Genomic DNA, 16,196 nt, shown 5'->3' on the forward strand with positions numbered 1-16,196 from the left:
TAGAATGATCTGGTCTGAGGTTTGTGTTTGTTTGTTTTTTGCAGTCACTTGAGAAACCTTCTATCTTCCTTCTGGGGCAAATAGAGTGCCGAAGATGTCTGATATAATTGCATCTGTGAAGCTGTGGGTCTGGTCCCTGGCTGGGAATCCAATCTCAGCTAGTTTGCAGGATGGAAGCCATATAAATACAGCACAAAATAAATAAAATGAGTAATGCAAGGAGGGTGAGCAATTTCCAGAAATAAACAGGGGTGTTGCTTTCTCGGCTTTGGGAGGGATTGCCCTGGTGATTTGGGTTTAAGTGATTGGGTTTTGGTGATTTGGGTTTAAGTTCTACTGATAAATACAGGATTATAGATAGGATTTTCAGAGTCTGAAGTATAGAGGCATGTCCTGACCATTCTCACAAAGGGACAAGTTATTATGAATTTCTGCCTTTCTTACGGTGTTCCTCTTTGGCCTGCTTCACACAATCATTTTTCCCTACACAGAGATTTAGATTAGGTTAGCATCCAGCCATTATCTGTAGTCTCCACCAATCCCTTTGGCAGAAGCTATGTTAAGTCTTTCTCACTGCTTCCATCTTCCCTAGCACCTGGGGTGAACAGAAACTGACCCCTGCCCTCACCCAAATCCTCTAAATGCTCAGGGGAGAGCATGCATATGTCTGAGATCTGGCAGTCAAATATGTGTTGCCCTTGTATATGGGGTTGGCCTAGTTGCATATCAAATTAAACCATAGTTAATCACAAGCAATGATTTAATATGAACACACAGTCTGCTACTGAACGCTGCTCAAAATTCTCACTCTACTACTCACCTACTCTGCTGCTGGGAAGCAAGCCAGAGTTTGGTGTGTCATGTGAATCTGGGTTGGCTGTTTGTTACCCCTGAGCAAATCATGAGTAGTAAGCAAAGCACAAACCCTTGTTACTGCTTGTTGAAGATCACAATATGCCAGACTTTAGCTTGTCACCCCGCCCCCCAATGGCATGGCAGCAGGAGTGGGAGAGGAGCACAGCAAGAACTTCTCTGCAGAATGCTTCACACTTACATAAAACCATGGTTTGTTTTTAACTACAGCTTAATGTGATGTGCAAACCAGGCCACAGTCTCTGTTTTGGAAAAATGACATCATGAAGAAGAGGTCCATCAGGGCCAATTGAGACAAAGGGGAACACAAAAGCTGCAGACCAGGATTCCGAATACTTTATAAATGCTTTTTCAAGGAAAGTTGTCAGTACAACTACACTCACACCACTTCCATACCATTCCACCAACTATACTGAAGAGAGCTGGCAGTATGTGTTTTACAGGACCCTCAAGTTGAGAGTTGTTGTGCAAGCAGATATAAAGCAGAAGCCATGTGGTCCAGGTTCTCTGGCATCAGCCCTCATATTATGTTGGAAGAGGCTCAAACTGAGCCTCTGTTTCTGTCACCACCCATCATACTGAGAAATAGAAGAGCTTCTCATAGCCCAATTTTGTATAAGGAATTAAGTCCTACTGGGTTCAATGAAACTTAGCCCCTAGCAAGTCTGCTATAGATTTCAGAAGGTCTGAAGCCCAGGCATGAAGCAGTGGCTTAAGTCTTTGATGTATGTGCGTATGTGCATGCAGAAAAACACAAGGTTTACATTCTTGCCATCTCTTAGGACCCAACCAAATGTGGAGCTCAAGCCACAATGGTCACCACAAAAGGAAGTTGCTTGCCCTTTCCCACACCGTAATGGCTAGTAGACCTTAACCCCTATTTACATTTCATGACAGTATGTGTTCCCCCACCCCTAATCCAGACCACTGGCTGCCATCGGCATAAAAATGCAGAAAATGCTCAACTTTACCTCTACATCCGACACCTTCATGCGTGTGCCCTCTTTGCCCACAAAGATATCATCGATGTCCACAAGGATGTAGCGATCAAGGGTCAGACATAGACGCTTGCCAGTCAGGTAAGCAATAGCGTCAACAAAGATCAGCTTGTGAAGCCAGAAGTTGAGGTTATTACCAAAAAGGACCCGCTGGATGCCATCATGCAAACCAAGGTCCTGCACCACGGTAGCATGCAGAGCTCTGTGGGTGGTCAGATGCGGGATTGACTCTGAAGATTTGGTGCTGGCCATCAACACAGGTTCGTAGGTGGTGTGATTTGACTGGAACACTGTCCAGTCATCACCGGGCAGGGGGCCTTGCTCCACTTCATTAGCCTGAGTTACGTACAGGAGCGGGGCACTGGGATTGATGTGATAGTCTCGCAACCCTAGATTGGAATGTAGGAAAAGGGGAAAGCCCTTGAGTTGAGCACTGAGCAAGCTGTTCTCATTTGCTTTGAAGAAGCCAATGATCCCCACTCCATATTCCACACAGTATTTGTCCAAGAGGTCCCTGTTCCAGGTATCCAGGTTCACATATTTAAGGATATTCTCATAGATAATAAGAGCATAGCGGCCATGGTCTTTGTCTGTCAGAGTGGGCATGTCTCCCTTTCCAGGGGCAATCTCTGTCCTGTATTTAAACCGGCTAGATTCCAAGATAGCCACAATCTCCTGACCCAGTTGGGAATAGATGCTTTCCACAAAGACGAGCACCACAGGGTCTGTGCGTGAGTTGTCCACTGATTTCATAAGCCTCCAGCTTGCCTGGGGTTGAATAAGAACCCTGTGCTGGTTGCTACAATCGCTGAAGGGCAATGGAGGCGGTTCCTTTATTTTGGGGCTGTTGGTGACGTAGTAAGCCAGGAAGCACATGGAAATCAGGCTGAAAGCAATGAGCAGCAGGATCAATCTGTGGAGCTCCAGCTGTCGCACATGCCTCACTACTTTCCACAGATGAATCATGGTGAGGTGCGTGGCTTATCCCTTCCTCAAGCTTGGCACCAACCAAGCTGCCTTCGGTGTCTCCAACGCCACCACCGGAAGAGCCAGTGGCAGCTCACAGAGAAGAAATGTGGGCTGCAGAGAGGGATAAAGCTTAAGCAAGCAGCTACAAGACTAGATGCCCAGTGATCTGCCATTTATCTCAAGTGACCATGGCCTTCAAGTCCCATTGCTCCTCTGAGTGCTGCTGCCCTCCTCCTTCACTTCTCCACTTGCTCAGAAGAGTCCTAGGAAGGAGGTGGGTCATGTGCAGTTCTGAATTCCTTGGCTTCAGATGCAAATGTCAGGCATCAGGGGTAGGGAAAGCATTCCACAAACGGATGAGTTGCCTCAGCTGGCTGACTTGCCCGTCACATGATAGTCACCGTTGACTGGCAACCTGCAATCAAGAAAGAAATTACATGTTAAGGGCAGGCGAACTAATGGGCTTTGGGAAGAGGGCAGTGGGACAGTGTGCTTGCGGATTAGAATAGCATCATTTTCTTCTGATATACTTGCTAACAAGTGGGATGGGAACCTTGTGGCCTTCAAGATGCTATTGAAATCCAACTCCCATCAGCCGTATTCAGCATGGTCAATAGGTCAATGATGGGGGGTTGTTGTCCAACAACAACTGGAGGACCACAGACTCCCCATTCCTGCCTCTAACAAAATGTTGCATGTGCAGGCACACCAGTTCAGGGTTCCAGCCAGCCTAGCATACGCTTTTCAGGGGATTTAATTCCATTTCTCCCTCTTTTCCTCTCTCCCTCTCCCATGACATTCTGTGACCACTGAGCAATCTTTTATCCCCTTCTTATTTCTGGTAATGATATTCCCTTCATGTGTCTCAGAAGCCTCATTTTGGGTATATAGCCATCATAACTTAGGATATGAAAAGTAAAGTGTCCTTGGCTCATAGCTCATCTCTACCACGAATCTGCAAGATTCAGCAGGTCAGTTAATGGCTCTTGATCTGGTATTACATTTGCAGGGCTATGTGATGAGTCAGACAAGAAAACAGATTAAAAGACCCTTGTCCCAGAGAAGAATTGGATTTCCCAAGCTGATATTTAGTTATTGCATCTTTAGAATACTCTCTCATTCATGTTACCAACATGCAAATATTCCCTTCCCAAGTCTGCCACTATGAGTAGAGAAAAAAGAACCTATGGAATTTCATCACTCACTCAGCACTTTGCAATATGCAGCATTGAAGGAGAAGTGCCAAGTTTGCATAGATTTTTCATTCTGAAAAAGCAGGATTTGATTAATCCCACCTGGGCCCAGGTAAATGGGTCTTGGGGGGGGGGAACCCAGGATAAACCCTTATTACTAGATTAATTTCCCCCTGGAATTATTAAAGTATGTATTGGTAGGAAAGGGTCTCTGTTGGAAAATATTAGACACAAGGAAAAAGAATAGGAATACAAATAATAAATTTAGGTCCATACTTCTTAAAACCGCCCAGTGATTATGGTGCCAAATTTAATATCCCAATTCACAAGGATATAAAGCACACAAAATGCTAGGTGAGATGAAAGGAAACCTAATAGGGTGGGCTCAGGAACACAGGAACATAATATTTCAAGTGGCTACAGGCAGAAAAGTGACTTCAAACAAACAACGTAATGCTGTTCTGGAGACCGGCCCTTATCAAGAATAAATCCTTTTGCTCTCACATCATGTTTCCCCACCCTAACGTGGCAGGGTGCAGCATAACCATTTTAAACAGACTTGTAAACAGATTAGAGAGAGGAAGCCTCCCAGCAACCTGAAACCCTCCCAGCAACCAGGTTGGGAAGCTTTTCCTAAGGGAAGAGAGGTGTTTTTCAGGCCATCTACATACCATAAATGACTAGTGTTACATGGATATTTAATAAATAAGTAATATTACAGTGTGTGGTGGTGTTATTGTTTTGGTTTGCTACCAGTTTGTTTGTTTATATTGTAATCACTCTGTGATCCTCAGAGGAAGGATGATATAGAAACAACAACAACAACAACAACAACAACAACAACAACAACAGCAACAACAACAGTATAGGTAGATAGGCAAGCATCTAAGCATCTTATAGGCAAGTCAATTCTGTAGACTTACTTGCAAAGCTGATTCTGTTTTATTTTTTTAAGGAGAGGGACTCTTATTACCATCTATCTCATTTTTTTAGTTAAGAGATATCGGTGTCTCGATTATGTGTAATGGAACTTTCCCTCCACAATGAACAAATGCAGCAAATGCTGCTCGGGATCAGGGGGTAGATGTTCTAGATTGGGGTTGACAACCTGGTCTCTACCGCCCACTAGTGGGCGTTTCAAGATTCTAGGTGGGCAGTAGGGGGTTCTACGGCACAAGTAAATCCTCCTTCCATCGAGCACTGGTCGGCGGTACGGAAATTTTACCATCTAGAAGGATGCATTAGTGGGCGGTAGGTATAAAAAGGTTGACTACCCCTGTTCTAGATAAATATAAGCCCAAGCATTTATTCTTTTAGAAATTAAAATATAGCTGCCATGCATGACATTTATATCACCTTAAAAAACGACTAAAAATAAGGGTCTTGTACTTGAACAACAGAGAATAAATCTTCAACTGTAACGAGAACAATACACAAATTTTTCACAGAAAATAGTCTAAACCAGTTCTATAATAAACTCCACCATCTCATCATTCTCTTTAGCTTTGAGAGCCTATGTCCCACTGACAATAATTTAACTTTGAGTTCAGTCTCACAGGGATGAGTCTTTGTAAAAAATAAAAATAGGAGCCAGAAGGCAGCATGGTGTGTGAGCAACAACGTAATTGCAAAGTCTTTGGACCACAGCTATCAAAGAAATTATGGTGAAGCTGAACTGCACTAAATACTATACAAGACACAGGGTGCTCAGGGGAACAAACTGTGTCTCTTTGCAACTTTCCTCTCAGCAGCAGTCCAGGAGGTGGCAAATTTTATCATCACCTTAATTTTTCTAGTGCTGAATGTTGCGTCTGGTTTACAAAGAGTGGCACTGACACCACCTGCTAGTAGCTGAATGCAAGGGCTCCCGCACGGCCCTTCGTTCCTTTCCGCAGCATGCAGAGATGGAGTGGCCAAACAATGGCTGAGTGGCATGCAGAAGCAAAGGTCCCTGTGGCACACCGGCGAGAGCCAGGAGAGTGCGCAAAACAAATGCACCATTTGAAGTCTCTGCAAAGCTCTTAACAAGCCTCTGTTTGTTACAAGCATGCAAGCATGAGCACACACACAAATTAAAGGCCTATATCAGATTGCTGCTCAAGAATCTGTCAGCTCTGATCTCTTTAACAAGGCCTCAGTGCCAGAGGGTATGCCAGCTGGCACAAGGTGCATGAAAACAGTTTTGGAACTGTGTCAGCATGGGCCCGGGGATGGTTGGGGAGGGAAGCAGAATGACATGCTGAAGGAGAGCACGGTGCCCAGCAACAATCTATATACCTATACTGCTAAACCCAGACCAGTTTCCCCTGCAAAGGATTACAGAACAGACAGCAAGCAGCTTGCTCGCAAAACAAAAGAAGTGACATTGCTCCATCTCACATGATTAAATCTACAGATGACCAGATACAGTATTTCATGTTGACCATGGAGAAAATTGGCACCTCCAAGCAGTAGGGTGGCCAGAACGGCTTGAGCTCCAGTGGTACAGAGCAGGAGGTCTGAATGAGAGAGGCAGAGACTGCAAATTGAGAAGGAGGGGTTATGGCCAGAGTTTTTGGAAGTGGGTTCTCCCTCTTCAGCCACGAACCTCTCTGAGTGGCCTTGAGCGATTCATTACTGCAAGTCCATGTTGGCTGTCCCGAGCCACTTCAAGAAAAGGCAGGGAGAAAATATAATAAGGAAGCAATACTATCAGGTATGCTCCTGCCAACCTAGCAGTTTGAAATCACGTCAAAGTGCAAGTAGATAAATAGGTACCGTTCCGGCGGGAAGGTAAACGGCGTTTCCGTGTGCTGCTCTGGTTCGCCAGAAGCGGCTTAGTCATGCTGGCCACATGACCCGGAAGCTGTACGCCAGCTCCCTTGGCCAATAAAGTGAGATGAGCACCGCAACCCCAGAGTCGGCCACGACTGGACCTAATGGTCAGGGTCCCTTTACCTTTACTATCAGGTATGATCAGTAATCTCTGTTGCGTTGAGACCACAGCTTCTGCCAGACCAGCCCCCCCCCCCCCCGATATACTGCTGTGTGTACTATCGTACTGGGCAGTCATGGAAAAGGCACTTCAATGCACTGCTTAAGCAGCCTCTTGCTCTTGCATATTCAAAAGCTGGTGGCCTCCCAGAAGCAAAAGAGGACTTCCAGAGCTTGGAAAGTGAGACTCCTGCAGAACTTCTTGTCCCTTTCCACAGCAAGCAAGAATGGAATTGGGTAAAACGGGCACCAATGTATGCAAAAATACTTAATGTACATGATTTAACCAGGCAGCAGTATCTGACACTGTGAGGGAAGCAAAGGAACTGTTTTTATGGCAGCCAGGGCAGGTTTAAGCTATATATTTATTCCTCTGACTCCTTTTTAGTAACACATCATTAAGTACTGCCCCCATAAAAAACAAAGGCTTCTTTGAAATCTTTGCAGCTACTCAGCTCCCTCTTCCTCTCTGGCTGTGTCATTATTAGAATTTACAATATGGGTGGCAATGGAGATAATTTATGGCCATGAAAATTCATAAGCTGCCTTTATTTGTAAAATGAACTCTAGGCAACTTGTGAACAAAATGGAAAACAAAGTCAAGAGAGCATTGTCATTACAAAGCCACAATATAAGGAAGCGGTAACAAAACCAAACGAGAGGTAACCAAAACAAACCCTTAGTAACAACTTCAATCAATACCAAAAGCCTTATAGAAGAGCATGACTTCTCTTGAGTCAATTTACTCCAGATTAGGTACAATTAAAAAGCAGAAGAGAAGGAATAGAAATTAACACGCCTTAGCCCTTGGTGGTCAACCTTAGTTGATATGAAGGAGCTGACACGTCCCCACTCTCAACTACTGGTGGTAGTAGTAGGAGTAGTAGTAGTAGTAATTATTAACCCAGATGGAACCCAATCAGGGCTGAGCCTATGTCAAGCACAACATATCAACAATAATGTCTTGCTGCTGAAAAGGGTTCAGAGGGATTCTAGGGAGAATATCTTTGTCTGAAGGGGAGGCTTTTTGCATACATTCTGCATAGTGGGAAAGTTTCCAGTTGGCTGGCAGCCCTGAAAAGGGAGCTATAAAATGAGAAGGGGAGAGAGAAGCATTACTTTTCTGTAGACAGATGAACATCTCCACTCAATTTGCAGTGACATACAGTAAAAGTATGTGGGACGCAGGTGGCGCTGTGGGTTAAAGCCTCAGCGCCTAGGACTTGCCGATCGAAAGGTCGGCGGTTCGAATCCCTGCGGCGGGGTGCGCTCCCGCTGCTCGGTCCCAGCGCCTGCCAACCTAGCAGTTCGAAAGCACCTCTGGGTGCAAGTAGATAAATAGGGACCGCTTACCAGCGGGAAGGTAAACGGCGTTTCCGTGTGCGGCTCTGGCTCTGGCCAGAGCAGCGATGTCACGCTGGCCACGTGACCCGGAAGTGTCTCCGGACAGCGCTGGCCCCTGGCCTCTTAAGTGAGATGGGCGCACAACCCCAGAGTCTGTCAAGACTGGCCCGTACAGGCAGGGGTACCTTTACCTTTACCTACAGTAAAAGTATAACCCCTACTAGGCCTGTAGAAAGCACTGTTGTCTGAAACTCAGCCTACATTCATTTTATTTGGGCAGCAAACATTGTATCATGCTGGGATATTTGGGGGAAAGAACCAGAGAAGTAACTAGTATCATGTCTTCCAAGGCTGCTTGGAAAACTTTCAATGTTGGTTTAGATCTTGACAGGTGTGTATTCTCTGGGAGGATCATTCTGAAGTCTAAAGATAGCATGGAAGTTCTGCTCCTTTCCAGTATTAGGCGTGTTGTTTGCAATAAATCAATGGATTCAACATTCTGTCTGTAACCTGGTACAAATACAACATCCCTAGTTGCCTAACCAAGGTGAAGAAACAGAAGCAGGTTACGTAAGGGGAGCTCAGCCGTCGCAGGGATTCGAACTGCCGACCTTCTGATCGGCAAGCCCTAGGCTCGGTGGTTTAGACCAGTGTTTCCCAACCTTGGGCCTCCAGCTGCTTTTGGACTACAATTCCCATCATCCCTTGCCACTGGTCTTGCTAGTCAGGGATGATGGGAGTTGTAGTTCAAAAAGAGCTGGAGGCCCAAGGTTGGGAAACACTGGTTTAGACCACAGCGCCACCCCCATTGCCATCACTGTAAACCATGGCCAACTCAAATCAAATGACTAAGTTCTGGTTATGGGCAGTGGTGGAAACCTAACAAGTGTAAAAGCCATGGTCACAGCTGATGCAGACTTGACACCACACTGCAGTTCCTTCCCAGTGCAAAGGGTGACTAGGAGAAACAAATCTTACGTCTACATAGGACTTTTGTGTGTTTACACAAGTAAAAAGCTCTACTACCCTTCAAAGGCACGCAGTGGAATACAAAAATAGTACAGTGGTACCTCGGTTTAAGAACAGTCTGGTTTAAGAACGATTCAGTTTACAAACTCCGCAAAACCGGAAATAGTGTCCCGGTTGAGAACTTTACCTCAGTCTAAGAACAGAATCAGAATGGTGGAATGGCACCGGCGGAGGGAGGCCTCATTAGGGAAAGTGCGCCTTGGTTTAAGAACAGTTTTGGTTTAAGAACAGACTTCCGGAACAGATTAAGTTTGTAAACCGAGGTACCACTGTAATGTGTTTGCATCCTGACAGCAGAAGAAAAAAATCCCAACATTTTGAATCTTCGAAAGCTCTATAAAAGACGAGTCTACTATATCCATCTACATGTAGAATTACGTAGACAAACCTAACATTTAAGGCCCATTGGATAACACATATACACATTCTGATTGGAGTTACTCACCATCTGCCTAATAAACCACAGACAGAATTAGTAAAATCTGAGATTTGTATCCTTCCTTCTTTCAGTCACATATGGAAAACATCAATGGTTGTTTCCTTTTAGAAACCTTATTCTTCAGCATTCAGCAATTTCAGAGTCCACCTTAACTGACTGGAAGCAGCACAAGCAGGCAGAGTGCCAACTGCAGACGTTAGACTGAGAAAAGAGACTTCATGTCCTGACAATCAAAGTGCACAGAAAGGTCACTGCTCTAATTCGAGTGATGCAACACAGCTCTTCAAGGTCTAGTCATCCACAGTGGTAGGGACCTAAATGAACTAGGCATCTGCTTCAGACACAAGAACTTGAATGATCCAAGAGGACTCTTCGGCACACGTTGCTATGTAATGCTTTCGCTTCGGATATATGGATGCTTCTTAAGAGACACTATTATGGATATGCAGTGGGTTGGTGGAATTCTATACCACATTAAAATCAAAATCTTGTATTCAAAAGATCAGATTTAAATTGATAGAGGAGGGGCTGCAACAAAATGTTGCAGCGTGGAATGTTCCTATTCAGGTTTCCAGCCACTTCATTCCTTTCTACCCCCTGCTCCTGCTATCAGCCAGCATTCCACAGTCACTGAGCATGCTCAGTCCTCATTTGGCTGCTTTGGATATTTCTTCCTCATTCGTATTCATGTTCTAAAGGTTGTTTCTCCCAAGCCTGCTGACACCTCCCTCATTAGGAAGGGGCCATTTTGGCATTCATTTCTCAACCTTAAAAACAGAGATCATTATGATTAAATTTGGTAAAGCCCTAATCAAACCCTTTTTGGGGGCATTATTAAAAAAAAAATTAGAACAAAACTAAAACCATACAAAATAGACAATCATAGCAAAGACTCATTTATCTAGCAGAGAAAGTCTGTCGGAACAAATTGTCAAGTGCAGATAGTGGGAACCTGTCGTATCTCAAGAGGATTGCTATTCCACAGAACAGGGGCAGTCATGCTGAAAGCCCTGCTCAATAATCTTTGGAACTTGCAGAAGAAACTTTCCCAAAAACTGCAGCAACAAGTAATCTAGCCCTGGGCTTTATACGTTAGTACCAACATCCTGAACGTGGTCCAGTAGCATATTGACAACCAGTGTGAATCCTTAAAGCAGACTGTTGTATGTTGACAGTAGTTTGCCTCTACAAGCAACCTAGCTTCCACTTTCTGCACCAGCTGCAGTCTCTCCAAGGGTAGCCCCACGTAGAGCCCATTGCAGTTACGAGCCATGAGGTTACCAATGCATGCACAACTGTGGTCAAGCTATACCAATCCAGGAATAGATGTTTTACTAACCAAAGTGAATATGAGCAGTCATAATTTCTGAATTACTTCCAGGTAAGCATTCCTATGCAGCATCCACAAGCTGCCCCAAGGGAGTCATCGCATGCTTATGGAGAAACATGTCAGTAATTAAAATATGTGCTCTGGTAGAGAGACACAACAGCAAAAAGAGCTAGAAGCTAATATCAGATTTGTCCCTTTCCTGAATAGGGGTAAAGAGAAGCAAGAAATAGCTGGTAAGTTGTATTCGCAAGGGAGACAAGGAAGGAGATTTTTATTGCTATTTACCGTATTTTTCGCCCCATAGGACGCACTGGCCCACAGGATGCACCTAGTTTTTTTTTGGGGGGGGGAATAAAGAAAAAAAAAATCCCCCCCAGGTGTGGGGCTGGGGTGGGGGAAGCCCGAGCTTCCCCCGACCCCAGCCCCCAGAACAGGCTGCTATCCGCTTGCAGAGAGCTGCGCTAAGCCCGAAGCCTGGGGGGGGGGGGGCGCTGAACTCAGCGCCCCCCCAGGCTTCGGGTGCAGGCCCCTCTCCCCAAGCCATGCGAGAGCTGTGCGAAGTCACGCAGCTCTCCCACGGCTTGCGGATAGCTTCCTGAAGCCTGGAGAGCGAGAGGGGTTGGTGCGCACCGACCCCTCTCTCTCCAGGCTTCAGCGAAAGCCTGCATTCGCCCCATAGGACGCACACACATTTCCCCTTCATTTTTGGAGGGGAAAAAGTGCGTCCTATAGGGCAAAAAATACGGTATTTATTGGCTGTGTTCGCATATCACACCAAACCATAGTTAATGTTTAACTATGGTTTAATGCAAATGTGTGACCTGCTTCACTCCCTCCCCACTTCTGGCTAAGTTGCACTGGGAGCAACAAACCACAAGTTTTGCTTGCAACATCTGAACCTGAACATCTTCCCCACACAAACCACAAGTGGTTAACAAACCTTGGATATTGCTTCTGGTTTGTTTGTGTGGGTGGGGCAGAACAAGCAGAAGTCCAGGTTTGGTCAACATGACTAAACAAAGCTTGTGGCTTTTCCATCCTGCTGCAGCCAGGAATGGGGGAGGAATAAAGCAGTCTGTGCTACCAAGCTACGTGTTCGCATTAAACATTAACTATGGTCTGATGTGAGGTGTGAGTCAAATCACCTTTTCAGCCACAGCAGCTCCCCAGAGATCTGCAATGAACACAAATTTCAGCATGTCACAAACAAACCAATAAAATATACCCGTTGGAACCGTAAAGAGTAGTAATAGGTGTGTGAGATGCTGCACCTGTCCCGACAGATATTTCATCAATTGCCTTGCCCCTGTGTCTCTCCACTGCCCTGAACTGCCTTTAGCTGTTCCACAGTTCTTTTAAAAATGCCATAACAGCCAAAGGAAGTGGCAGCTTAAGCTGTGGAAGTAACTGTGGCTGCTCCTTAAAGTAAAGGTAAAGGGGCCCCTGACCATTAGGTCCAGTTGTGACCGACTCTGGGGTTGCGGCGCTCATCTCGCTTTACTGGCCGAGGGAGCCGGCGTACAGCTTCCGGGTCATATGGCCAGCATGACTAAGCCACTTCTGGTGAACCAGAACAGCGCACGGAAATGCCGTTTGCCTTCCCGCCGGAGTGGTACCTATTTATCTACTTGCACTTTGAGGTGCTTTCGAACTGCTAGGTTGGCAGGAGCAGGGACTGAGCAACGGGAGCTCACCCCGTCGCGGGGATTCGAACTGCCAATCTTCTGATCGGCAAGTCCTAGGCTCTGTGGTTTAACACACAGTGCCACCCACGTCCCTGCTCCTTAGAGCCTTTCAATTTAAAGGCTGCATTTGTTGAGGCTCAAGAAGCAAGGAGCAAGGGGCCTTTCCTAGAAGGCAACAGAACTATCTGAAATACATGCAACAGGATTCCAGTGGAGTTTAAAAGGTCTGAAGGAGAAGGCCAACGCATGTTCTCCTCAGACAGCTGGCTAGTGAAGCTATAGAGCCATTGTACCTCAGTGATAACTTCCAAAATGAAACACACTTGCTGTTCTGGCAGGTATACTTCGTTCAGGCAAATACAGAATCTGAGCACTTGAAATGTGTCTACTGTGTAGTATTAACTTCTGTAGGTGCAATGGACTTAGGTATGAGGGGGGAGAGAGAGAGATTAGGAAATGAGAATTGGCAGCATAATGGAAGATCAGGGGATGCATATGGTACTAAAACCTTCTTCCTCCTCTAACAGAGACAAATGCCTTTGCTGTTATCTGTCTTCCCAATAGCAAGAGGTTCGGTTAGTTGCGAGCCAGACCTGAAAATTGTGTCTCTCTTTCCCAGGGCCGGCTACCCTATTTTTCACTCCATAAGGCGCACCTGACCATAAGGCTACTTTTTCTTTGGGGGGGGGGGGAATTCAAGAAAAAAAATATTATTTAAAGGGAGTGCTGAGCAGATCCTGTATGCATCCCAGGCTCTGCTCAGTGCTCCCTTTCATGAGCCGCGTGGAGCGTGTGTGCGGCGCTTGCAGGCTTTTTCCAAGGAGGGAGAAGGACAGCCAGTCACTGACGGACTGCCCTTCTCCCTCCTCGGGGAAAAGCCTCCAAGAGCCACACACACACTCGGGGAGTGCGGCTATCCCTGGCTTTTGCAGGAGGTGGGGGAAAGGACAGAGCACGGCTCTGTCCCTTCCCCCACCTCCCCCAAAAGCCAGGGATAGCCGTGTGAAGCCTCCCCAGGGCAAGGGGGGGAAGGCTCCCCGCTGCCCTGCGGAGGCTTTGCAGACTACCCCAGAGCTGCTCAGGAGCTTGTCGGGGCTGGTGGGGGAAGGCCTGGTCCCCCCCCCACAGCCCCAAACAGCAGCTCAGGGAGCTGCTCCCAGAGCTTGTGGGGCTGGTGGGGGAAGCCCGGGTTCCCCCCCCCCCAGCCCCAGAGACCACACATTCACTCCATAAGATGCACAGACATTTCCCCTTAGATTTTAAGAGGGGAAAAGTGCGGTTTATGGAGCGAAAAATACGGTAGCTCCTCTGTTCCTTTCTCTTGACCACTTCTACTTCTCCTGACCATTTCTCACTGAAGGCAGCCGGTGTAGCGGGAGAGATATTAGCTTTACAAGTAGACAAGCACCTCTCAGGAAGGCCCCTGCTTAATTAAAATCTTTGTTACCTTCAGTGGATGTCTGAGAGTTGAGCATTTTGTAATGGAAAACAAAGGATCGTTAGACACCCACCCCAGGCCCTGAATTTGTTAGGAGAGCCCTGGGGAGTGGTCCAGGAGCAAAGTAATACAACGGTAAGCACAGCATCTGAAGGAAGAAGAAGCCAAGCACATTCACATGTGTGCAAAATTGCTTTATTCCCCCCCTCCCAGGTTTAAGAACTAAATGCCCCCGTCCAGCATTATATATAGGAATGTTCTTGTACTACTTCCAGCATTTCAGTCTTTATTCAACCTTCCAACCCAGCCTGACTGGCATGACAGCATCATTTTAAAGATACCTCTTCAATGCTGGAATGCGTCTCGGCTCCAGCTCTTCACCTGAGAGCACCTGTCAAGTCCTGAAAGAATGTATGCCTTTCATCTTCAGACTCGAGCCACAGTGCAAAGGAAGAGACATTCCTCAATATTATGAGAAGGCATGCATATCCCCTGCCTTCACTTTTCTCAACTGCACTGTGCTATCAGTTTGACAAATTGATCTGTAATTTAATACTGAAGAAACCTTCCAATGCAATGTTTCAATTTCAGTTCCTTCTCCACTGGACGGGGTGTGTGTGTGTGTGTGTGTGTGTGTGCATATTATGAATAATTATGCACCTTTCCTGCATAACTTTGTAAGGGTAATGCTGTGACCCATTTTTCACTCATTCTTAAAGAACACTACAGTGGTACCTCGGGTTAAGAACTTAATTCGTTCTAGAGGTCCGTTCTTAACCTGAAACTGTTCTTAACCTGAGGTACCACTTTAGCTAATGGGGCCTCCCACTGCCGCCGTGCCGCCAGAGCACGATTTCTGTTCTCATCCTGAAGCAAAGTTCTTAACCCAAGGTACTATTTCTGGGTTAGCGGAGTCTGTAACCTGAATTGTCTGTAACCCGAGGTACCACTGTATAGAAGATGGGTAGGCAAACTAAGGCCCGGGGGCTGGATCCGGCCCAATTGCCTTCTAAATCTGGCCCGCGGACAGTCCTGTTTTTACATGAGTAGAATGTGTCCTTTTATTTAAAATGCACCTCTGGGTTATTTGTGGGGCATAGGAATTTGTTCATTTATTTTTCTCAAAATATAATCCGGCCCCCCACAAGGTCTGAGGGACAGTGGACCGGCCCCCTGCTGAAAAAGTTTGCTGACCCCTGCTATAGAATAAACCTCATCCTTACATACCCATATTCAGTAATTAAGTGTTCTTGTATTTGCAGCGATAGAGAATCCTGAGCTCTGATATGATAAAATCTAGAAGGGGAGCTTCTGGAATTCTATCATTAATGAAGGCAAGTCCTATTCAACAGAGTCCTTCACTAACCTACTTGTAAACAGAGACAATGAGGCTGTGACAGCAGCTGAAAGAGAAATAGGTTGAACACTGGTATCACATGGCTGCTTGCATGGAACTCAAACCCAAATAATTATGTTTTGCATTGATTTATATTAAAGCTGGTGATTTTTAAAACTATGACTCCTGGGTCCTAAAACATGGTCTGCTATTCCAGTCACTTTTTTGCAATGACACTTCTTGCTCAGATTATTGGTAACAATGTAGGGATTAGCAGGAGCCAGTATGGATTTGCAAAAATAAACCCTGCTGGTCTAATCTTATCTCTCTCTCTTTTTGTCATCAGTTTACTTTCTTAATGGATTATGGGAATTCTGTGGACATAATTTATCTTTATTATGCATTTGACAAAGTCCCCCATAACATTTTGCTTAGCAAACAGGTTAAAAATGTGATAAGGATTTCCTTGGAAACAATTCCATTTAGAAGATAGCTCTCCCACTTCCACTAACTCATCAGGTCAACTGGCCAGTAGAAAGAAAAGGATGAAAACTGGTTCAAGGGGGCTCTGGTTTGTTTGTTTGGTTTG

General features: G+C 45.7%; 1 protein-coding gene across 2 annotated transcripts in view; it reads right to left on the reverse strand.

Moving 5' to 3' along the window:
• NDST2 (N-deacetylase and N-sulfotransferase 2) overlaps nt 1-16,196 on the reverse strand; it is a 106,959-nt gene that overhangs the window by 25,557 nt on the left and 65,206 nt on the right. For both annotated transcript variants that reach the window (XM_079975133.1, XM_079975134.1), the window contains one exon: nt 1,845-3,255. In XM_079975133.1, coding sequence (XP_079831259.1) covers nt 1,845-2,837 — 993 coding nt within the window. In that variant the 5' untranslated portion in view covers nt 2,838-3,255. The remainder of the gene's footprint in view (nt 1-1,844; nt 3,256-16,196) is intronic.

This window comes from Podarcis cretensis (genome assembly GCF_951804945.1).
Source record: "Podarcis cretensis genome assembly, chromosome: 5".
Lineage (NCBI taxonomy): Eukaryota > Metazoa > Chordata > Lepidosauria > Squamata > Lacertidae > Podarcis > Podarcis cretensis.